The 24,226-nt window shown below is 37.4% G+C and overlaps 1 protein-coding gene and 1 long non-coding RNA gene across 6 annotated transcripts in view; one reads left to right on the top strand and one right to left on the bottom strand.

Moving 5' to 3' along the window:
• MCPH1 (microcephalin 1) overlaps positions 1 to 19,406 on the bottom strand; it is a 130,533-nt gene extending 111,127 nt beyond the window's left edge. For 2 of the 4 annotated variants that reach the window (XM_083830809.1, XM_083830810.1), the window contains exons 1-8: positions 19,250 to 19,406; positions 15,208 to 15,299; positions 12,703 to 12,821; positions 8,335 to 8,410; positions 7,637 to 7,757; positions 7,204 to 7,344; positions 5,262 to 5,354; positions 2,874 to 3,887 (exon numbers count right to left, since the gene is read on the bottom strand). In XM_083830809.1, coding sequence (XP_083686935.1) covers positions 2,874 to 3,887; positions 5,262 to 5,354; positions 7,204 to 7,344; positions 7,637 to 7,757; positions 8,335 to 8,410; positions 12,703 to 12,821; positions 15,208 to 15,299; positions 19,250 to 19,268 — 1,675 coding nt within the window. In that variant the 5' untranslated portion in view covers positions 19,269 to 19,406. Of the gene's footprint in view, positions 1 to 2,873; positions 3,888 to 5,261; positions 5,355 to 7,203; positions 7,345 to 7,636; positions 7,758 to 8,334; positions 8,411 to 12,324; positions 12,425 to 12,702; positions 12,822 to 15,207; positions 15,300 to 19,249 lie in introns of those variants that run through there. The other 2 variants (XM_083830811.1, XM_083830812.1) reach the window with 2 other exon arrangements.
• Positions 19,407 to 19,595: 189 nt separating this feature from the next.
• Positions 19,596 to 24,226, top strand: part of LOC310897340 — a 96,430-nt gene continuing 91,799 nt past the window's right edge. The window contains exons 1-2 of one of the 2 annotated variants that reach the window (XR_014582232.1): positions 19,596 to 20,982; positions 21,451 to 21,569. This is a non-coding gene — a long non-coding RNA (uncharacterized lncRNA). The remainder of the gene's footprint in view (positions 20,983 to 21,450; positions 21,570 to 24,226) is intronic. The other variant, XR_014582233.1, reaches the window with a different exon arrangement.

The following is a 24,226-nucleotide window of genomic DNA, read 5'->3' as shown; positions in this document are numbered from 1 at the left end:
CTATCAATATCTAAAATTCAGTCAGCTAAGCCTTAATTTTTTTTTTGTTGAGATTGAAAAAAATTCTAAGTCCCAGTTCAACCTCTGATTGTAGGATGACTGAAAAAAAAAAAAGCATAATCTTGCACTCCTTGCCCATTATTATTTATTGTGGTAGCTTTGAGATTAAGTCATAGCAGTTCATCAAATCTAAGTATTACTCTTCTAAACTGTATAGTTCAAATGTCAGCATCAGCCCTACTAAAAGTAAGCAGATGGAATGGATTACAAAGTAAACCAATTTACAATATGAATGACAAGGAAGATCTTAGACTTTCCTAGTAACGTAGATCGTTAATTTTCCCAAAAGATAGCATTATTACATGCCCATAAACTTATATTTATGATAGAGAAAAGCTAGCATTTTGCTTATCTTGTAACTCCTAGACATTTAGGTACTGACATGCAAAACCCAGAACTTACTGATTACAGAACACTGAAATTTGTCATGTATGGCTGCTGTAAATCGGAACTATAAAAAATTTTATTCAATCTCTAGAAACAAACTTGAGAAAGAAAAAGTGATTTAGAATAGGTGTCTTTTAATATTCTTATAACTCTTAATTAGTTTCACACCTTTTATCTGTGACAGTTCTCTACATGATTTATAACTTGGAGTAAGATGAAAATAAGTAGTTATGCCAGTGCTGTTCAGCAGAACAAATGGACAGCCTTGAATGTACTCTAAAAATGAACTTGAAGTTTGCTACAATATAGGCATTACCATTTTTCAGGTTAGCCCAGTTAGCCTATGTATTATATTTTTACTTGAAAATCAAAGGTTCCAAGTAGTCAATACAGAGAATACCTATCAAATCTTACTTCTTGTCATTAAAAACACTGTATAAGAGTGCCACTAACTTAAAAATGCAGTGTAAAACTAGGGAAGAACAATGTTAGATATTTAAATATATAGAGATAACCTCTAAACTATATATTTAAAATAATTCTTTAGCTTTTAAAAATAGTACACTATTTCCCAGCTTTCAAATCATGTAGAACATACAGAGAAGAAGGCAATTTACTATTTATTTACTAATTAACATGGACAACAAATAACTTACTCGAGCAAAATAAAAATCAGAAAACATTAAACCTGTATTTAATAAAAATGCATGATTCCATATTACAGTGTCACAGTAAGAAAGCTTAAAACATGATTTTAATTTTTCTTCCACAGAACTCATGTTAATAGGGAAAACGCGACTCATTTTTCATTACTGTTCCCTTCCATTTTCAAGTGAGCTCATTTGAGCTGTCAGACTTGAGTTTCTACTTGACTACACAACAGATGCACAAAGCTTAAAAAAATATATACTTAGGAAAATGGTCATCACTGATAAATCACAAATCATTAAAATCACTACAAAGACTAAGTGAAGCTTACAGAAGTTCCTAACTAACCAGGAAGGATAAAAAGTATAAACATCTGGTAACTTTTGTTTGCTGAATACTGTTTGTTCAGCCTCTCCTCCTGGGAGCTTAAACAAGTTGTCCAAAAATAAAAGTATAACATATTAGAACATTAATGACAATTTGATCACTAGAATTTGTCGTTTACAATTAACTCTCAAATTAACTGTCATACCAAACTTTAAAAGTAGTAAACATTTTCTCCTCCCCACCCCTTTTTTTTTTTGATTGTTTAATGAAAAAGCAAATTGTTCTTTGACATTAAGAAATGCAACAATCAAGGATCATCTTCTAGTACATTGCTACATGGCATAAAACACGCACAGTGGGTTCACACATTTATGGTTGTACATTTATACTTGCATAACATACACCCACACATACATATATATATATATTTAACGTGATATAGTGAGGTACTCCAGGTGTTAAAACATAGATGTAAGGAACCCAAAATAGCAGCTCACAGTTAACTTAATTCTCACAGATATGTACGCAGTCACCTTTCAACGTTTCCAGTGGATGACTTCATAAGTCTGAAACCAAGACTCTGTTCAGTCCTTTAAATAATAAATTTTACATAATTTATTAATGTAGTTTCAGAATTTTCCCGAGTTTCTGAAATTCAATATTCTAGTGTACATTTACATTGAAATAACTTACGCTAAACTAACTTGAGAATGCTCAGGTATAAAAAAGTATTCTTAAATTATTAAAAACTAAGATGAGTTCCATATAAACAAGCCTTAATTGAAAGAGATGCTTACTTTGCACCCCTTTTGGTTTCCCTGTGTGAAGTTGGACTCAACAACCTTGAGGGGCCCCTTCCAACTCAGGATATTCTATGTTCCTCTGTGCTCTCAAATGTCTACTTCTATCTTCATTACAGCAAAAGTTAGAAATTGCTAACTGAAAGAATTTTTTTCCATTACAGAATTTGTGTTTTACCTGCAATTTGAAATAGCAATTTTAACTTGTGAAACAAAAATAATTTCGGCTATGCTATGACTAGTAGTTACTTATAAAAAGTTTACATGAGTACCATAACACTGTAAACATGAAAGCCTTGTTTTCTTCAGGTCTTCAATAGCAGCATAGTTTACAGAATACCAAGCATTAAGAAAAAAGACAGCTCACATACTTTTGTTACATTTCGAGCACAGTTTCCTTATCTCTTGGTGATTTCTTTATGTTTGTAACATATGGGAATACAAATGTGTGTTCCTCTGGCTCCTATGTACTCATTTATTTATTTTTTAAGTAAAAAGTCAGTACTGCAGCATTTTTTTCTTTTGGTGTAATTCTGAACACCGGAATTACAGTGAGAATCCTGGAATCCCTTGAGAATGCAACTTAGTTGCATAAGAATTTCTACTGCAGTATGGTATCTTTTCATTTTCCAGCTCTATGTACAGACTTACCAGTAGCACGAGTACAGTAATTTATATCAGTTCCGTAGGATTTTTCATGAGCATGCAGAGGCCGTTTATTCACAAGATCTGAATCTAGAGCTTCTGCAATCTCAGCTTTTTCACCATCAGACATGCAATTCAATGGCACACTTTCTGTATGTTCAGCTGGTTTGAATGTTTTCTTTACTGCAACATCGTTTGCTTGAATAGACTTTTTTCTGCTTTTCTCAGAAGCAGTACGTGGCTTACAGGAACTCATATCAATTGAGTCCATGCTTCTTAAAGACTCTTTGCAAGAAGCATCAGAAGGATTCTGTGATTCTTGTGGGACTTGTACCTGTACTTCATTTTTATTCAAATTATATGAGGAAAAGAAGTCTTCATAAGAAGCATCTTCAGTGCACCGATCGTTGCTGTAAGTATTAACTCCTTGCAAGAACTCATTTTTAGACCCTGATGCACGCAGTTCAGAAGAAGACAGTTTCATGCTAACCACTGTTTGTAGTTTCTTCCTCTTCTTGTGTTCCAGAAGACAATCACTTCTGTCAACAGGGAAACTTCTATCACATGAACATGTATTTAAGTCTCCTCTGCTCACAGGTGAATTAGAGAGACTGCGAATCAAAGCAGGAACAGTATTTAACTTGGCTGTTTTTCGGGAAGGAGTAAAATAACCCAAGTCCTTGATTTGGAGAGAATTTTTGTTTGCAACTGAAGTAGTCATGGTATTTTCATCCTTCTGATTTTTCTCTGGAAACTTTTCTAGATCTTTTTCTAAATTATCATTGAAAGTGCGCTGCAAAATCTTTTCTTTACTTAGGCTTCTTCTGTTAGGTTGTTTTGGGATTAAGCTCTTCTGGTCATAGCTACATGAGGGAGAATTCACTGATGCACTCCTGGAAACATGAACATGAGTCTGAGTACCACAGGTGGGTTCTGCTATCTCTTTTTTCTGTCTCTTTGATTTATCAGTTCCCCAGAGATCATCAACACTTGAGTTTAAGCAGATTTCCATTTGTTCTTCTGCAAAATATGAAAAGCAGCAATATAAGCATTTAACAAAACAGAAACAGTACAGAATTTCTTAGTAAAATACATACGAAATTTCTGAAAGAAGACAACAAGGATTTAGCCACTTATCTGAATATTAGGTGGTGAAGTCAGTAAAAAAAACAAACAGAAAATCAATTTAGAAACAAAGCACATTCTATGTTGACGAGAAGCTATGCTAGTTTTAACTATCATGTCTTCTTACGTGGTAATAAGCATCCCCAAATCCTCTTCTGCTTTCTTGAAACAAAGCAGAGAAGCTTTTTTCTCCACTCTAATATGTGAAGAAAAGCAGAACGATTTTACATTGATTATTTAGTTTTCAACTACCTTTGTCATTCTTACTACCACAGCATTACCCACCACCTTGTAGTTTTCCCAGAGTTAAGATGAAATGAAATACATCATGGTATCATAATGATAGATTTTCTGTATGATGTCAGTATACTACTTTAAAAAAAAAAAAAGTGAGATATACTTTACTGTCAGAGTAGAATGGAGTAGGCAGTGCACTCAAGCGGTCCTCATTATGAATTCTAAAAGCTTTCTTCTCATTACTTTTCTACTGAAATCCCACTTAGCTTTTTGCTCACATGACTGACAGGAGACATGAGATCTGATGTACATTACTCACGGCATACATTATTCTTTGATGCTGTTAAGATACCCACTGACATAGCTCAACAGCCTTCACAACAAACCTCTTCCTTATGTCCTGCTATGGTGCCAAAACACAGGAACTAAAGCCTAGCATTCTGAGCATAAGAACCTTAATTAACCACTTGAATTCAACTACAACCATAAAACATTTTAAAAGCTGATTTGTATTTACTCTTTATTTCTGCTGCTGTCTTCACTCCCTGAATAATCAAGCTGGAGAATGCATTAGGTTTTCTCTTGAATTCAAGTTTTTCCATTGAAAATTTGGAGGACACTTCAGTTCTGAGTTCTCTCTCTCACTCACTTCTCTTTTTTATTTCCACATCACACTGTTTAATGTGTACTCTGTGTTCTATACGAGATCACTGTATCAGTAAACTGATAGCATGCCAGAACAAGACAACGTTAAGGGGGAACAGTGCAAAGAAGACGAAATGACAACAGCAGCACAGCAGTAGGGCAGAGAATTTACCCAATGTGACTTGTCATTCTCCAGTTCCTTGTATTCTTACTTCTATATATTTCACCAATAAACAAAACTAAAATAATTCAACTTTAAATATAAATGGCAGAGGAAACATACAAAGTTCCTTTTTCAGTGTACAAATATTTCACCATTCAAAATAAGATATACAACCCATGTACTATGTTTAAATTTTGTAATATTTAAGTAAGGTTGTGAGTTACCTTGTAACGATGCATCTTCTGCATTTGTTAAACAGGTAGACAGCGGGCAGTCTCCTGGTAAACTATGTGGAGGTGTTTGAGACATTGGTGAAGCTAGGAGTTTGTAAATAATAAATTAGTTAGCCCTATGTGCAAACACACACATTTCCACAGCATCTATTCATATTTCAAAACAGCTCAATTTTAAGAGATAAGTGGTTGCTTTGACAACTAATTGTAACCATGTAATTAATTCTAAAGACTGCTTAACGATCTTTAGACTCAAATTTACACACTAACAAAAAAGCTATTAGATTTTACAAACTGAATCAAGTTTCTTCTAGAAAACTCAGTACTCAGAAACCAAAGAATGATGGCAAACCTTTCATGAAATATTACGGACATTTCTAAGCCAGTTGAGATGTTTTAACTAAAGAATCTGATAAATTTTGCAACTAGTAGCAATGCCTTGCTATAGCAGAAATGCTTTTCAAAACCTTTGGAAGTTTTACCTTAAAACTTCAAGAGAAAACAGATACAAGCCATACTAAAATAAAAGAGATTTAATTTTTTAATTGATGTGTCACTGGTTCTATACTTTCCTTCCATAATTATGTTTAAAGGGATAAAGTGACAGTTCAGTTGACATAGACTTCTTAAAATGTCAGTCACTACAGACTTTTTTCCCTACAAAAGATGTTCCACATTTCAACAGTTTTTATACTAATTAACAAAAATCTAATGAGTTAGGCCTCATTAGTACTTGCACAGTAAGGTAAGCTCTAATGAATGACTTGAAAACTGAAGTCTAAATTTAATTCACTAGGATCTGCATTTTGAAGTCAACTCATTTTACTCAGTTAGGCTTTTTCTAATGTCATTCTTCAGAACCTTATCAATTTTGACCTCCTTTTTAAACTGTTGCCCGGAAGTAGTAACGTTACAATCTTTTGTCAATTATAGTATTAATATTAGAATTTAACAGGAAATAAGATTTAGAATCTTGTTGTAAAGTTCAACCAAGGCATAATACCAATTCACAAACTTAGAAAGTCTATTTTAATTATTAGTACTCCCAAGAAGTCTTGTGTTCCCCAGCGAACTACAGACTGGTGAACCTTACCTCTGTGAGGTGAGGAACTATATGATCTTTAAGGTCCCTGCCAACCCAATTCATTCTATGATTAAGAAATTCCTTTTTGCAAAAATTGTCTTCCACGACTACTTATATCCCGTTCATGGAAACTAAAAATCAGAAAGCATTCTTACCAACTCAAAACATGGGAAGAAGGGTGTACATCCAGTCTCCCCTCAGATATTATTGTCAGAGACACAATCTACACAAGAGATGAGCTTTGAGAGCTCACAGACTCTAGGTTCAGTTCAAATCCAAATGCCATAGAAGAAAATTTATACTCAGCTTTCGGGTCCAGTCATCACACTTAAAAGGAACTCAGGTCAAATCATAACAAAGCAACAGGTGCAAAACACAGGCAAATAGGCATAGCCACAGTTCTGACACCAGACTGCAGGAAGAAACAAGCACTACCCTTTCTGTGTGCATCATTTAGATCAGCATCCCTTAATGTTACCCAGGTCAGTGGAATTCAAAGCTCAAAATGTGAGTTGTGGACTGATGTTTTGAGAAATGCTATCCACATGATGACTAATGCTGTCTGATTCCAATGGTCAGATCACATCCCCATAAAGTATTTTGAATCACAAGTTATGTCTAGTTTAAATATTTATATATTTCTAACATTCATATATATATATTTCATATATATATATTTCATATATATATATTTCATACATTTTCATTTTGAGTCTAGGCAAGGAAATGTTTCAAGAAAACTAAGGTATGCAAATAATTCTGAGGGACAGAGCAAGAAAAGTGTGGAAGAAATATAGCAATAAAGATGGCAGCTATTTGTACATGTATAAATAAAATTCAACTTCTTACCGGTAGGAGAAAGATTTTCTCTTTTTTCCTTCATCTCCTTTATTCTTCTTTCCACTGCACTGCTTTGATTTCTTATTTTATTAACAGGGCTATACACAAGTGAACCATCATCTTCAAATAATAAAACCGGTGTATCAGTTTCTACACAAAGAAATTGCATTTGTACGTTAATATTTACATGCTACAACAGCTTCAGAATGAGTTCTATTTTCTTAAAAAAAGAAAAAAGAAAAAAAATCAAGTTCCTCGTACCTAACCACTACAGGTACCTTAATACCACAAACTTGCAAACAGCTTTGTAAAAAGTAAAACAACTTTATTTGTTATGGTGAGATATATAAAAGTGTAAAAATAAAATTAAAAAACTCTACCTTTAAGTGCTTTAAAGAAATAACTTCAAAATATCTGAAGATTAGTCCAGAGGAATACTTACCTGCATTAATTCCTATCTTTTGTTTAGCTAATTCTTTAGCCATCTTGTCCAGTCTTCTCTGCAGCTTTCTATCATTTTCTGGAGATTTTTCTACAAAGTCTTTTGGCTGCATACATTTGTGCTAGAGGATACATAAAAAGCTTAAGTATGCGGTAAAAATTGGCCAAAAGTAACTAGACTTCCTACTTGCCCACTTTTATCACAGTATTAATTATCAATGTTTAGCACTGTGCTATTTATAATCACCTCTTTAAGAATCATGGGCAATTGCAGAAGTTAACATTTTCCGAAATGAACTGTAATATGAAGACAGAAAGGTTAAACAGATACTTTAGATTAAAAGCCATCCAATCCATTAATATTTTTTGCTTGCAGAAAAGCTAAAGCTCAGCAGATCTTTTAAATTTTTTTTGTATTTTTTCAAAAATCAGGATTTCTGCATTAATCACAACTCAATGAAACACAGGGCACACTGCAGTCATTTGATTTGGATAAGTCAATCATTATGTAATCTTAATTTAAATCTTGATTTTTTATTCACCAATATAAAAACTCAATTTTTATTATCTGTCCTTAAGATGTCAAATATCACAGCCATAGTCTACTTTAAAAACCTATTCAGATGGACAGAGTTTACAGAAAGTTCTGAAAATAAACAGTTCCAATGCCTAAGGTCAGGAAATTCAAACTTTACTTACTTTTAGCAGTAATCCTTCATTATTGTATACTGCAGGAAATAAAGATTCATCAACATGTATTCCAGTTTCTCGACACCTGTAAAATAAATTAGAGATGCAATCTTTAATTTTTAAGAATGAGAATCTTTGTTGCAAAAAAAAAAAAAATAAATCAGCCCTGTAATAATTAGACCCTTCCCAATTGCATATCCTTAGCATAACTACTGTAATGCTAAATAAACTATACATTTAAGCAAACAGAAGACATGATAATATTGTCCTAATGATGTCCTCTAAATTGCTGCTTCAATGCTCTGAAAGTCAAAGATTCCAGCTCATATGTTATTCCCCCACACATTCAAAAAGCACTGTATTAAGTCCTTCTGGCCAGATTCATATGAACCTGAAATCTGGCACTGACTTTTGTGCAGACTGTAGGTTTTCATCTTTCACTAGCTAGTAAGACACTAATCTACAGAATGTTATGAAAAACAAGAAAAAAGAATCCAAAGCTCCTATTCTGGCAAGTGAGAAGGTAGGCTTCATCTGGACCTGGCTTTTACTTCTTACCCATTAGTTTTGGTTTTTTGCCTTCTCATTGTATAGACAATGCTTAAAACAGACCCTTACTGTGGAAGGATCTATATTTGTTAAATAATTAAAAAAAACAATCTGATAACTTACCCCTAGATTGCCCCTATCTTTTCGTATTCAAAGACTGACTTTAGATTGGTAGGACTCACGTTATCTTGGAATGTCATATATGTGTACATCATGGATGATATTGAGGCAAGAACTTGGTTATCAGTGCATTAACTGAAGTTATTTTAGTCAAAATTGGTAACATTTCATTCCTGAATAATGTTTTCACTAAATAATAAAACTAGTTACATGAAAGATTACAGAAGACTTAGCAGACTACTAGAATTCCTCCAGCAGTCATTCAAAACTGTGATGCTAGCGACACCTAGTGTCACACTGCTTTAAAGTTTGTATTCATCGAATTGCAATCTAATTGCTTCACTGTTTTGAAAAGGAAAAAAAAGAGAGCCAAACCACTACAAATATTTGTCAAACTATCTAAATTTAGAGTTCTCTGGAGTATCAATTAGATATTCAACCTGTTTGACTTCAGTGCCTATTATTAAATTCTAGATAATGATCAGCACAGATGTAGAATACATTAAAATTTAAATTAAATCAGATAATTAATTTAGTCAATTCAGAGAAGCTAAACAGAAAAAGGGTTGAGCATTAAAGATCTTATAATTTTTTTTAAGCTTTGCAGACAAACCTGAGTGTGATTTGGTCTACCTTATTTGTGACATGACTAAGTTAGCCTTACTGAGAACAAATAGAGTTTCACAATCATGTTTAGATTTGGACTAAGTGTTCTTACTTTGGACACAGATTTTAGCAATTCTATTTTATCTAAAGATTTATTATTTTTTTAAGACTGCTCATTAAGTCCTTTGAGTTGAAGTGGCACTAAAAAAAACACCTCAGCCCAAAAAGCATCCCAAAAGATCCCAAAAGCATCACACATTTTGCATTAAACTTATAATACATTTAAATGAATCTTATAGCAAGTCCACAATTTTATGCGCTATTTTTAAAGCTAGATATAACAATCATTCTTAGAAAATTAAAAAAAAAAAGAGGAAACAGGTTTATTTTAAAATATTTTGAAATTTTAATTGTCATCTTATTTTTAAAGTTTTCTTCTATATAAAATTTCTTCCTGTTAAACTATGGAACTTCATTCTATTTAGATTCAAACAGATGCTCATACTACAGAGCAGAAGCTTCCAATAAAATCTCAGGCAAATCACTGGAAACAGCACTCAAAATAAATTGAAGCAACATTCACACAGACCCTGACAGTCTAACATATGTTTTTTTCTTCCATGTAGAAAAGCAAACACTATAGTTTTTCAAATCATTGGGCAAGTTCCTATGAAAGGCGTAAGTACTGCTCAGGAGAACATTACACTAGTGTACATGCAATACTTTTTGGAAGTAGGGGCCCACTAGCTGTTAAGCGGGAAAATATTTGGCACAAAGCAGAAGAGTAAGTATACGCTGGAGTAATTGTTTATGAGTTGTTCCCTTGTCTGCTGTTTTCAGAGCTCAAACATCAAAGCGTAGGGTCCAGATTAAATAGAATATACTCCAGCATCCTGTTTCCAATATCAAGATGCCCAGGAGCATGTAAGAACATGAAAACACAGCAAAACACTCACAGTTTACTTTGCTATGTTCAACAGATTTATGGTTTAGGGATGGCCTGAGACAATTTTATCAAAAAATAAACATAGTATTAAGTGTTTAATTGCTTCAGTGTTTTGTGAAACCCATGTAAATCTTTGCAGTCTATACTGATTCTCCAACAAGGAGTTGCAGCCCAACTATGCTTTGCTAAAAATCATCATTTACTACCTTCTCTGCATCTACCTCCAGCCAGATTCATGTGATACTCTCCAATTCTTCCACTGAGGAAAGGCTAATATAAATTAATTCCCTACTCAGTCTCTCTTTATGAACCTTTGTTTTCACAGGAGTCTATCCCACCTCCACTCTCACTTCTTCTTGAGGCTGAAGAATTCTTGTCTCTTCAATTACATCTTGTGATAAAACTATTTTATACTTTGCCATGCTTGCTGCTATTTCAGGCAATATTCTGAACATAACCATGGCCTTCTTGCTTCAGCTACATGAAGCATCACGTTTGCAGGCTCTCATTCTGGTGGAGGATTTCAACCACATGGATGGCCCATGGCAGCGGGGTTGGAACTAGATGATCCAAGATGATCATCTAGAGGCCTCTTCCAACCCAAGCCATTCTACAATTCTATGATAAAATAATGTCATCCCACTACATAAAATTTTATGCTCTATTTCATTTATTTTTTGACAACCACTTAGGTAATAATACTAGGGAAACATTTCTAAAGGTTTCACCGACCCAACATCTTCCAGTACTGCTGAGGAGACTCTTGTGGTGGAACTGCTATAACAGAGATCACATTTCTGTGTAACACATCCTGGTCTATCCTCTGTGAGCTTCTTTTATTCTGCTGCTGCTGCTACTGCAGATGCTACTCACCTGGACTTTTCTGGGATTCTTTTTACTATAAGACCTGCATGTCCTTGAAGAGTTAATAGTTCCTGTGACTACAGTTTCAGATTTCATATTTATACATGTATCTATCTCAGGAGCATATTTAAAATATAACCAAATATCCCACTGGAATGACCATCATTCTTACGTGCACTCAGATAGCTGGAGGTCACAGAAGGAAACAGTCACATAAATAACATTTTGCATCCCTAGTGCATTTTTGAGAACTTACAAGATTTCTTCATTAGTGTTAAGGCTTGCTGGATTGTAAAGTTATAGCTTCTGTAGCTTCTATATCTGATATATATATATATATATTTATATATATAAAAACAGGAAAATTCTGCCTCAGCATAACTGCATGAATTTCTTTTTTGGCTCACAGACTTGCATTGCAAGCTTTGCAGTTGTACTGGCCTACAATTAATTGGCTGCAGAGCTCAGTGTTGCTCCCCCCCCAGCACTTAGCAAACTGCTAATTCCCTATGCATGTGATACCTAACTGATATAGGACATGGTCCATCGTCACAGTAATTTACAAAAACAAACAAAAGGAGTGTTCGAGTATAACATGCATATTCTTAAAAACTAGTAGTTATTTTTTTTTAATACTTTGTCTGAAATCTAAGTTAGGCCTCATAAAACAAACTCGGAGGAGATGCCATGGACTACAAACAAATTTTCTCATGGATGGCTGCAAAGCTGAAATTTCTTTTTTTGTTGTTTTGTTTTTAGTTTAACTTTTTCCTTGTGGTAGTTGAGAATCTTCAAGCGGTGCCATGCTGAACCTGCCAAATGTCTTAAAAGCCAGATACGAATCTTATTTTTTTTTTTTCCTTGCTATGAGATACTCTCTCAATGGGAAATAATTACAGAACTGGTACGATTACCTCCTTCATTTTTGTCCCTGGAGAAGTGTGCTTTTTCATGTGGAAATGGAAGAATTCTATTCAACGTAAATATCTGATCTTCACTGCCTATGTATGCTATCTGAGAGCAAAGGAGTAGAACACTACATGGTTAAAAAATATACCATGCAACTACTTCAACACATTCATTTTTCAATAGATAACATGGTACCTTTCTGTGGAAGAAAGGTATTTTTATTATAGAAATAGTGTCATAGGAAAGTAATCAATTACTCATAGACTTATCACTGTTTCAAGTACATTAAAAAAAATGGATAGTGTACTTTAAGTTTTTTAATAAATAATACCACAATCTATTCTCTGGAACGGGTCACATTCATTATACTCAATAGTACTCACTTCTCCACCCATAGTACAGAAACTATTTTTACACCAGCCTTCTGTGCTTTTCTCCATGTAGCCGAACGTCCTTCTTTGAAGACCACGTGAGTCACGTGCTTGTTGAAAGTTTTTGAAACCTGCAGAAGTAAACAGAGAGCAGATTTTTGAGTCTGAAAATCAGAAAAGATTAATGAAACTAGAAAGCCTGTTTTTCTGGATAAAACAATAGCACAAAAACATTATGTTAAGGACTTGTTTGATCTTTCCCATCTTTACAAAGAAGGCTGAAGCAATCAAAGCCCAAGTCTCATTAGTCAAACCAACACAAGACAAGCTAGAGGGCTAGAGAAGCCTTTTATTTTCTAACTTCTTTTTTCTAGATTACCATTTTCATGTGCCTACCCTAGCTGTATCACTAATCTTACAACATTTTAATATAAGTAGCCCAACATGATTTCTTATGTAACAGCCAGTACAGAAATTAGCTGTTACTATCCAAAAAAATGCCAATTATATCTTTAACTTAGTAAAGAACTCACAGACTTAGATTACAGTTAACCTCACTGTTTACACTAATTCTCAACAACAGTGATCACTTTTAGTTCTGCAGGAAGGGAAGTTGATGCTGCTAAGAAAATTAATCATATGGGAACACTTTAAAAAGAGTGAGAAATACAGAAAACTTAAGTCAGTACAGCTAGGGTCACAACTGACATTTTCACTGTGCTACAAATCTTCAGTTATCAACCTTTACTGATAACTAAATGATAACCATTTCAGTTCTAGAAATCCATTCTTTACAACCAAAATTTCACTTCATTGTAGCTAAACAAAACTGTTTGATCAGTTGTGATTGTACTGATGTCATCACGTTAATAATTCATATTTTACAGCAGCACCTCCTCAACACAGCCAAATGGAAGTAGTTGTGTAGATTTCTGTTGCATTCTCAATTGAGCCACTATATTTGCCTCCAAACATGTTGGATCTACTTTTGGCTTTAAGAAAACTATTTAGCTTTTCCAAATATTTTTGATGGCAAGCTGATTTATTGCTCCTCAGAAGACAAAAAGCAAGAGATTTATGTATCTAGGTATACAGGACCAATGAGTCTCTTTCAGATCATGTTATGACTGCAGATACAAACACAGTCACTTATGCTAGTATCACGCTCACAGCCCACAACTTAAGGAGACGGGATGCTTGACATGGCTTTGCCTCCAAATTATGGAGCAGCACCACCTTAGGCCTCCCTCTCACCATGAAGAGTGAATCAGTCAAGGTATTGTCACATGCAGCAGTCCCCTCTCTTGTCTCATCCCTTACCCTGGGGGTTCTGTGTTGATAAGCTGACCTTAACTTGGTGTGACTGAACCAACACTCTAGTGGAAAACAAAATTAGAAATTTCTTTCCTGACAGAGTGAGCCATGCCAGTTTCTTATCATGTGCTCAGCCCAATAGAAGGGAAGGAAGTGTTGGCCAGGAACGAAATAATGATGGAGAAGGACCACCCCTTTTCAAAGTGATCTGCTGAACAGACGCATCTGTACCATTTGTCTGTACCTTTCACCACACCCAGCTACTTTAAGATCAACTCAAAGCACTTGCAGAATTTTGAAGCCTTATCATATTTTCCACAAGAAAAACCTGAAGCCATTAGAACAAAATTCAACAGATCTCACAGCACAGCCCGAAAGAATTACTCCAGTTACTTATTGTGAGTTGTATTTCCTTTTATAATAAAAACAGTTCTTCTATTGTTCTGGCATGCTACCTCAGCTGAATTCATACAGTGAGAGAGACTTTGGAGATGTTAGCAAAACTTCCTAAATGACAGTGAGATACACCTACATATGCAGAATTAAAAAGCACTGGGAGTTCACACAAGTGTTATTTAGAGCATAATGTGGGTTGTAAAAATCTCCATTAACCAGTAATAATGTGCAAGAAGGCAAGATGCTAGTTTGACTTCGGTGTCTAGCTGAAATTTTACAGCTGGCAGTTAAACGCATTTTGCACCTACAGCTCAAGTATATTTGATATGGAAAAATCACTGACACATCTTAGATGTATTTTTACTAGTATTTTCTGGAAGTGAACCGTATTTGTAGGAGAGTGAGTAGAAGAATAAAATGTAACAGTACATAGGTTAGAAAACATGGTAACAACAGACCAGCTGCCCAGAAGTTAAAGAAAACAAAACACATAAATAACTTAGGTTTTCAACCCCTAGATTTGGTTTGTCCCCTGTATAGTATATATAATACTTTATGAGATATATTTGCTAGCGTATTAACATGCAAAGAAGTTGTTAAATAGATAGGCTTTAAATAGGCTTTAAATGCATTTCCCATCTGCCACTAATAAGAATTTTACAGCATGCTCATCTATTTGAATCTGTGATTTTTTTTTCCTGCCCTTTAAAAACCCCTACTGCAAAGAAATAAACAAGCAGAACAAATAAGCTAGTTTCTGAGTAAGAGTTTTCATATTCTGTTTACTCCAAAAAAAAGTTTCCTTACTTTTGCTCCCATGTCAAGAAGTTGCTTCTCAAAGGCTTTCGAGTAATTTTCTGTTCTGTTAGATGACCAAACTTCTACAAATGCACAAATACCTGGATCAGAGGAAAAACGACAGCTATTTAAGTTCACGAAGGTAAAACTAGTTAAACTGCCTTTCCAATAAAAATTTGCTTTAATACACACTGCATTCAGTAGCAAGCAGGTGACATTGGTGGTAGGGTGATGGTTGGACCAGATGATCTTGGAGGTCTTTTCCAACCCTAACGATTCTACGGTTCTTTGAAGTATCATAGAATTGTCTAGGTTGGAAGAGACCTCCAAGATCATCTAGTCCAACCTCAGCCCTAACACTAACAAGTCCTACACTAAACCATATCACCAAGGGCTACATCTAAACGTCTTTTAAAGACCTCCAGGGATGGTGACTCAACCACCTCCCTGGGCAGCCCATTCCAATGCCTAACAACCCTTTCGGTAAAGAAGTTCTTCCTAACATCCAACCTAAACCTCCCCTGGCGCAACTTTAGCCCATTCCCCCTCGTCCTGTCACCAGGCACGTGGGAGAATAGACCAACCCCCACCTCTCTACAGCCTCCTTTAAGGTACCTATAGAGAGCGATGAGGTCGCCCCTGAGCCTCCTTTTCTCCAGGCTAAACAACCCCAGCTCCCTCAGCCTCTCCTCGTAAGACTTGTTCTCCAGACCCTTCACCAGCTTCGTTGCCCTTCTCTGGACTCTCTTGAGCACCTCCATGTCCTTCTTGTAGTGAGGGGCCCAAAACTGAACACAGTACTCAAGGTGTGGCCTCACCAGAGCCGAGTACAGGGGGACAATCACCTCCCTAGACCTGCTGGCCACACTGCTTCTTATGCAAGCCAGGATGCTGTTGGCCTTCCCAGCCACCTGAGCACACTGCTGGCTCATATTCAGCCGACTATCAAGCAGTACTCCCAGGTCCTTCTCGGCCAGGCAGCTTTCCAGCCACTCATCTCCCAGCCTGTAGCTCTGCTTGGGGTTGTTGTGCTCCAGGTGCAGGACCCGGTACTTGGCCTTGTTGAACTTCATACAGTTGACCTCAGCCCATCAGTCCAGCCTATCCAGATCCTCCTGCAGAGCCTTCCTGCCCTCGAGCAGATCGACACATGCACCTAACTTGGTGTCATCTGCAAACTTACTGAGGGTGCACTCGATCCCCTCATCCAGGTCATCAATAAAGATATTAAAGAGGACCGGCCCCAGCACTGAGCCCTGGGGGACTCCACTAGTAACCGGCCTCCAACTGGATTTGGCTCCATTCACCACAACTCTCTGGGCCCGGCTACCCAGCCAGTTTTTAACCCAACAAAGCGTACGCCAGTCCAAGCCCCGAGCAGCCAGTTTCTTGAGGAGAATGTTGTGGGAAACGGTGTCAAAAGCCTTACTGAAGTCAAGGTAGACCATATCCACAGCCTTTCCCTCATCCACCAAGCGCGTCACTTGGTCATAGAAGGAGATCAGGTTCGTCAAGCAGGACCTGCCTTTCATAAACCCATGCTGACTGGGCCTGATCGCCTGCTTGCCCTGCAAGTGCCGCGTGATGACCCTCAAGATAATCTGCTCCATGAGCTTCCCTGGCACTGAGGTCAAGCTAACAGGCCTATAGTTCGCCGGGTCTACCCTCCGGCCCTTCTTGTAGATGGGCGTCACGTTTGCCAGCCGCCAGTCGACTGGGACCTCCCCCGATAGCCAGGACTGCCGATAAATGATGGAAAGCGGCTCGGCCAGCTCCTCCACCAGTTCGCTCAGTACCCTCGGGTGGATCCCATCTGGCCCCATCGACTTGTGTACATCCAAGTGTTGTAGCAGGTCGCCAACCATTTCCTCATGGATAGCGAGGGCCACATCCTGCTCCCCATCCCCTTCCACCAGCTCAGGGTACCAGGTATCCAGAGAACAACCGGTCTTGCCGCTAAAGACTGAGGCAAAGAAAGCATTGAGCCCCTCAGCCTTTTCCTCATCTTTTGTAACTAAGTTTCCCCCCGCATCCAGTAAAGGATGCTTTTATATAGTATAGCTTTTAATAAACTGAGCATCGCATGCTAGCAACAGATTTTTTTTTTTAGAGTATTGCTGTCCTTTAAATTAGTTGAAATGTAACAAACTAAGAAGTTTGACAGTTCTTACACAACTTTTCACTTTTTAAAATACATTACCAGCTTAACAAGCAAAGCAGTATCTTTACATGACTGGTTACCCATGTGATTAAATCATTGCTAATCTTCAGGGTAACCAAAAATGTTAAAAATAGTTGCTGTAACACAGGCGACCAAACATAATGAAATAAAAGTCATGGAATTATTCTATCAGCAAACCTCCATAAAACTCAGCAGAAACATCATTTAACAATTTCCAACTGACTTAAAATTCCACCTTATTGATATTGAATCACCCTGAAATTAAGTACTTATCACAGGGGCTAACAAAGTTTCATGTCAGCTGCTTTATGGAACGTCAGGAATATTGCATTTAAGCGGCTTACTCTATCAACCAGATTAAGAATCTCTTCGAGGAATGAAATCAGCCTGGGCTGAGAAAGTCTTAAAAAAAAAAAAGTCACAATCCCAGATGACATGGAGGGATAAGCAAATGAAACTTGAAATAATTCCTTCATTAGTATGACTTAGGATGACCTATAGCTAGATTGGCCATACCAATTTCCCCTTGGGAATAGTGGATCAGGAGAATTCCTGAAAACTGGAAGAGTGCCAGTTCACCAAAACCAACTTTAAACAAACTGCAGGCCAGACAGTTCTCAGAACTCATGAATAAATTTGAAAGCATCAATTTAAATTTAAAAAGTTCATCCTTAGCAAACACTGTTTAACTATTTTAGTTGCTAGGGATGCCCTTCCAAATCATTATTATATAGTATCATGTCTTCTTTTTAAGTGTATAACACCAAAATGCTCTAACTGTAGTATTTTATAAAGATTAATCACAGAATCACAGAATTGTCTAGGTTGGAAGAGACCTCCAAGATCATCTAGTCCAACCTCTGCCCTAACACTAACAAGTCCTCCACTAAACCATATCACTGAGCTCTACATCTAAACGTCTTTTAAAGACCTCCAGGGATGGTGACTCAACCACCTCCCTGGGCAGCCCATTCCAATGCCTAACAACCCTTTCAGTAAAGAAGTTCTTCCTAACATCCAACCTAAAATTAATGTGTTTGTAATTGCTAGATTTTTATTTATTTATTTTACTGTGTAAGAGAATTATGAAACTTAAAACACCTCCTTAGTGAAACCAGAAGGAAGAAAATGATGATCAGTAATATAACATCAGATATCTATGGGACCTTAAGTCAGGTCTACTCTAATTCACTGTTTTTACCCACGTTTCTTTTGGTGGAGGACCACAACAACTTTTTGCCAGTTACTTTTTTTGCTTGGTTGCTCTGTTGTGAAAAACATCGCACTCATGTTCAAAAAAAAACCAACAACAAAACAATGTCTTCCTCTTGCATCAAATACTTCATAACCGTCACAGCTACAATGCTGCTAGAAAAACAGGTTAGAGCCTACCAGTGAGGGTCAAACTAGGACCTTATAGGGGAACTCTATTTCAGCGTGTACCTGCAGCAGGATCAAAGGTATGGCATACAATAATTAGCCAATTTGAGCTACTATATTCCATCAGGAGACAAAACACTTTGTAGTTTTTCTACTGTAGAAAGCAAGGAAAATCAGGAAGTGTTTGGAGGTGCTTTGAACTAGAAGAGCTCTAAGAGCTGGGTTCTTGGAGAAGGCCACTCATGCTACAAGATCTCAAAGGTGGCAGCAAAATGAAATTCATAGAGGGCAACCTAGCGAGGCAGAAACTTAGAAAGAAGCTGGAGAAACCGAGAAAGGCCACAGGGCTCGGGCAGGGACGGCCGCGGCCGGTGGCTCCCTGCCCTCTCCGAGGCGGCTACCAGCCCCAACCCCGGCCGCAGGCCGCCTCCTCCCTCTCTCCCTCCCCCCGCATCCCGGGGGCTCCCCTCAGGGCGGCTGAGCCGGTACCTTTCAGGACGGGCTCCATCAGCAGCCGGGCACAGCACCGGCCCCGCAGGCTCCGGTAGCCGCCACCGTTCAAACCCGCCTCCGCGCCGCTCCGCCGGGCCTGCGCCCTGCACAGCGCCCCGCCGCGCCTGCGTGCCGGCCGGGAAATGGCGGCCGGGGGCCGGCAGGGGGACCGGGGCTGTGGGGCAGCGCCTTTCCGAGCCTGATGGGAGGCTCTGGGGGTGAAACTTTAAAGATAAGGCCGTACATGAGTAAAGTAAGGGCTCTGTCCCAGCAGCTCCGGCGGAATGTAGTGCTGGGGGAGCCAGCAGAGTGTTTTGTAAAGCAGTTTTGAAAAAGAGGAAGCTATGGCAAAGCAGCGCGTGAGGTTTTTGTGTCCACGTTCATGGTGTGCTCTCTTCAGGAGGCTTCTCTGAAGAGTTTTATTTGGTAGAGAGGTGTGTCAGAAAATCAGCACCCTCTAAACCCGGTGCGTTAAGAGAAAAAGTACTGAGCAAGTCAACAAAATGGGGATTAACAAACGGGAGTGACCAGGCAGTGTTTGTTCAAGTGTCCAAAATGACTTGAGGGCAACTGTGCTACTGAGGACAGTGAGCCCATCCTTCTGGAAAATGGCCTCTGTGATAGAAAGCTGGAGCGTAGCAAATGTGATGACAGAGGGAATTAAGATACAGAAAGCCTGATGTCTTCCCTAGTGTAAAATAATAACGACATTAGTGAGCGTAAGGACATATACAATGAGAAAGAAGGAGCACACCTTTTTTAAGATAAAATGGTGATGTGCAACTTCATTACATGGTGTACACAACTCAGAAGCACTGGCATTGCTGTAGTGTTACATAAACCAATGCTGTTCTGAAACCTTCAACATGCAATCCTCTTCATCTGAAAAATGATGGAGCAGAAATTAAGAAGCAATAGAGGCGCAAAACAAAGTTACTCCACATGTTAGTGCTTCCTTAGATTCAGAACCATTGCTAAATTAGTGATTATGGGTAGAATTAGTAAATAGCTGTGAGCTGTCAGTGGAGTTTAAAAACATGTAATGAAACTGGGATGTTCAGGAAATTAGCAAGCACATCAAATTCTGTACAGCATGTATGAGTAACGTTATTTCAAAATAGGATACATCCACACAGTCTGTTTGGATTTGTGTGGGATTGGAAACTATGACATAAGAAAACTACTAAGAAAATGGTGGTACCATCTTCAAAATACTTGTGAAAACTACAGTTTTTTGGTAAATAGTTTCTAGGTGTGTCAGTGGTATAAATCCACTCAATCCACACAACCAAAGCTGACAGAAACATCAAGATCCTAGAGCCAGCGATTCTAATAAAACTTTTTTAAAAAAATAAATAATAAAATCCAGACTGAGGGAAATTTCAGCATAATTAAAAAATGCATCAATTTGTACATGTGTCCAAGCATAATACTTAATCTAGGATGCAAGTCTAGAAGACCTTCAGTAAAAAAACAAACAAACAAACAAAACACACGGGATGTGTCTGAGCCTTTAACTGAAAAGTAGTAGCGGGTTTTATAGTAGCTCTAAATAGACTTTAAAGGGGGATATGCTGAAATGTACAGTTAGAGCTGTATATTCTGATTCTCCAGTCATAGAGACAGTGAAGTTTAATGGCTACAGGAAGTTGTTATATCTCGTTATCAGAGCAAAGGACTACTCAAAGAACGTTGGGCTTTGGATTTCCACCTTTTTATTACAGAGGCAAGTAAGTACCGTACTGAAAGTATCCAATGAATTTACTGAGTTTTCTCTGAAATGGTTTTGACTTCATGGTTGTTTCAGGCTTTACAAGACATGGTTTCTGTACAATCAGTACTTACTGTGACATAGAAGTTACAGAATGCTGCACTGTGAAGAAAGAGTTTTCCAGGTTATATTATGTTTGAAAAGGAAGAACCAATAAAAGTTGCATTTCACTTGACATCCTAATCACAAAGAATAGCTCATGTTCCAAAGAAATAACAGTTCCATGAATTTATAAATGCTTCCTAGGCATCAAAACAGTTCATGGTGTGAACCATGAATCCCAGTTAAACTGAAAAATTTGAGCTGCATTACTTCCCCCAAAAGTAGCAAATCCCAGTGAGTCAATCTGTTTATTTAGCACCTGTGTGCTTGTATTTCAGAACATATTTTGAGATGTCTTCTGTCAGATGCTTCTTGGCCATTACAGGTGCAGATGTGGGAAGAAATGCTTGGAGAAGCTGCAAATGCGCACGTTACCTGCATGGAGAAAGCACCAGAAAGCATCTCTGATCGTCATCTGCAACCATCATAGAGTCTTCGGTCAAGGTAGGCTCCTCATTTTCTCAGTAACTGTAACAGTTCTTGTCAGTGCCTTTTCCAGTTTGAATGTGACTCTCTTAAGTAGCATACAAAATTGTAGTGTTTCAGTTGCCATGTACCATGATGTTAATACTGAACTTCTAGATATACTTTATGTGATCTATCCTAGGATCACATGTTTGTTTTCTCAGGGCCACTTAATTATTCTGTGATAGACTAATATTTCTAGCTGATGAGGTCTGTCATTGCAGCTGCCTGTTTATTAGTTTCTAATTTCACTGCATTCCAGTATGTGAGCTCATCCAATTGTTTCTATATTCTGGTTTTAATAAGGCCTCTGTTCAAACCATCTGCAAATTTCATTAGCACACACTTTATTTCCAAGTTTATAATGAAAATAGCAACTAAGATTGGATCTTAACTGGATCTAAGACTTAACTGGAACTAAGACTGGATCTTAACTGCTCATTCAGGATCACCATTAGAATCTTCTTTAGTTCTCCCGCTAGTGTGATCCACCTTACCCTATCTCCCTTCCTTACTTAGGACGTCTTGAACACCACCATTTCTTCATGTGAGGTAGTAATTTATTGCATATCAAAGGAAACAGTAAAGTAGATTCAATCTTTGTTGCCTTTGTCCAGAAAATAATTTTCTTAGAAAAAAAAAGGTAGTATGTTAGTGTGATTACTGGAATCTGAATTTATGTCATTGACGATTTTAGTCTTTTCCTTCCCTGTGCTATAAGTTGCCCCCCATATTCCTTTTTGTTTCTCTTCTCCTACTTGTTATAAAAGTCAGCAAAATCATTCCTGACCAGTTTGTGCCAGGAAGATGTCTTTAAGCCCCGGTGTGGCCAGCTCCAGCTGGTTAGAAGTGAATATTGATGACACACAGTGGAATTACAGACCAGGAAACAAGACCAAAGTGATGCTAATATAGCTCAAAATTGTGCCTATACTGTTGAAATGATACTGTGACACTGCCATTTTCCATACTGAATAGTAATCTGACACTCATGCTGTCAGTAGTTTGTATTGACACTGTTGTAGATACATATAGGAGTCACGCCTCGGTAGTCTCAGTGGCATTCTAGTCTCATTGCTTCTCCACAAGCAGAATGCCTCCTGAGAGTGCCAACAGTGGCTTTTTTGTTTTCCTGTTTTCCTCGTTTGACTGATGCTTAAAAAGACGTGTTTTAGCTTTGTACTTCTATTCCACAGAATAGTGAAAGTTCTGTTTTGCAAAGTAGTTCAGTCTAAACAGACAAAAAGAAATTCTTATATTTCTACTGTTTATTTTAGTATATATTACGTAGAGTATTAATTTATAGTAATAAAACAAGGAAACAAATATATATATTTTTTCAATAGTCAAAGGATCTTTGTGTGCAATATTATAAAAAGAGTGTTATATAAGCTTATCAAATAGATGTGTATTTATCATTGTCAAAAACCTTTACTGGTAGTCTTGCTCCTTATTTGTGTTTGACAGTAGGTGGAAAAAATTATGAGGGACATTTATTTCTTGTCACAAGGAAGTGTAATATTAGGGATCATGTAGCTTTACAAAATTGTTAAATGTTCTCATCAATGACATGACTTTGTTCATTTTCAATGCTGATATTCATGATCAAGAAAATTACATGTGCTAAGTATAAGGCCTTCTTCAGAAAAGGAAAAAGCAGTTTTGTTTTCTTTTCTTTTAGCTGGGGCAATGACACAAATTTTATTTTCTCTTTCCACCCTGCAATTTAAGAAATCACTCCTTTTAGAACCACAGCTAATCTGCTGACACGGCATTAGATTTATTTTGGGTTTGTGAAAGGCTGATAATAGCACAGAGACCTACCCTTGTAAGTTTTAACTCACCCAGTGAGACAATGTCTTTGACATACTATGACCCTAAAGGCCTATCACAGAAGAAAAACACAGCACCATGCCGAAAAATAACAGCCCATCATATAACTGAGAGCATGAATTGACAACATGCTAATAAGCAGGTGTCCGTGTTGTTCTTGCTGGTGTAGAAGGCTTATGCATCTGCCCTCCAAACAGCTTTTATTGCCTGTGGTTCAGGCTATGACAGCAGCTGTAAAGGGGAAGAAAAGCCAGTTTATCTGACCTCAGTACTAAAATTCTGTGGTGAAGGTTTATGATATTCCCAAGCAATGAAGAGCTGGACTACTGGCCAAAAACTGCTTACTTTTCATCCGGTTCTTTGTGGAGATGCAGATGTGGACTATGGAAGACATTAAGGCATTAAGGAAGGGTACCGAAAATACTTCACGGGAATACTTCACTATTCTCACTTGGTAAAGCAGCCCCAAAGATACTGTTTAAAAACACTATCCTTTTGTGTATGTTCAGGCCTGTCTTGGTGATACATGTGAGAGCAATTTAAGAAGTTTCCAACTCCTGCTGGGAGCTCCACAGTTTATGTGAGTCTCAGGAAAAGTAATGGTAGGGTAAATTTGGAGTTCAGGCTGTGAACTGAGGCAGGAAAGGTGCTGATTCACCTTGGCTGCTGCTGACTCAGCTCCTGAAGCAGTACATAGAGGAAAGAGAACAATGGTAAGTGTAAACTTCTTATATCTCTCTGACATGAATGACCAAAGCTCATTTGAAGGCATCTGAAGTGCTTTACTTGCCAGTCAGAGCTTT

Source organism: Anser anser, assembly GCF_964211835.1.
Source record: "Anser anser genome assembly, chromosome: 3".
NCBI lineage: Eukaryota > Metazoa > Chordata > Aves > Anseriformes > Anatidae > Anser > Anser anser.
This window is presented reverse-complemented; position numbering and strand designations above follow the sequence as displayed.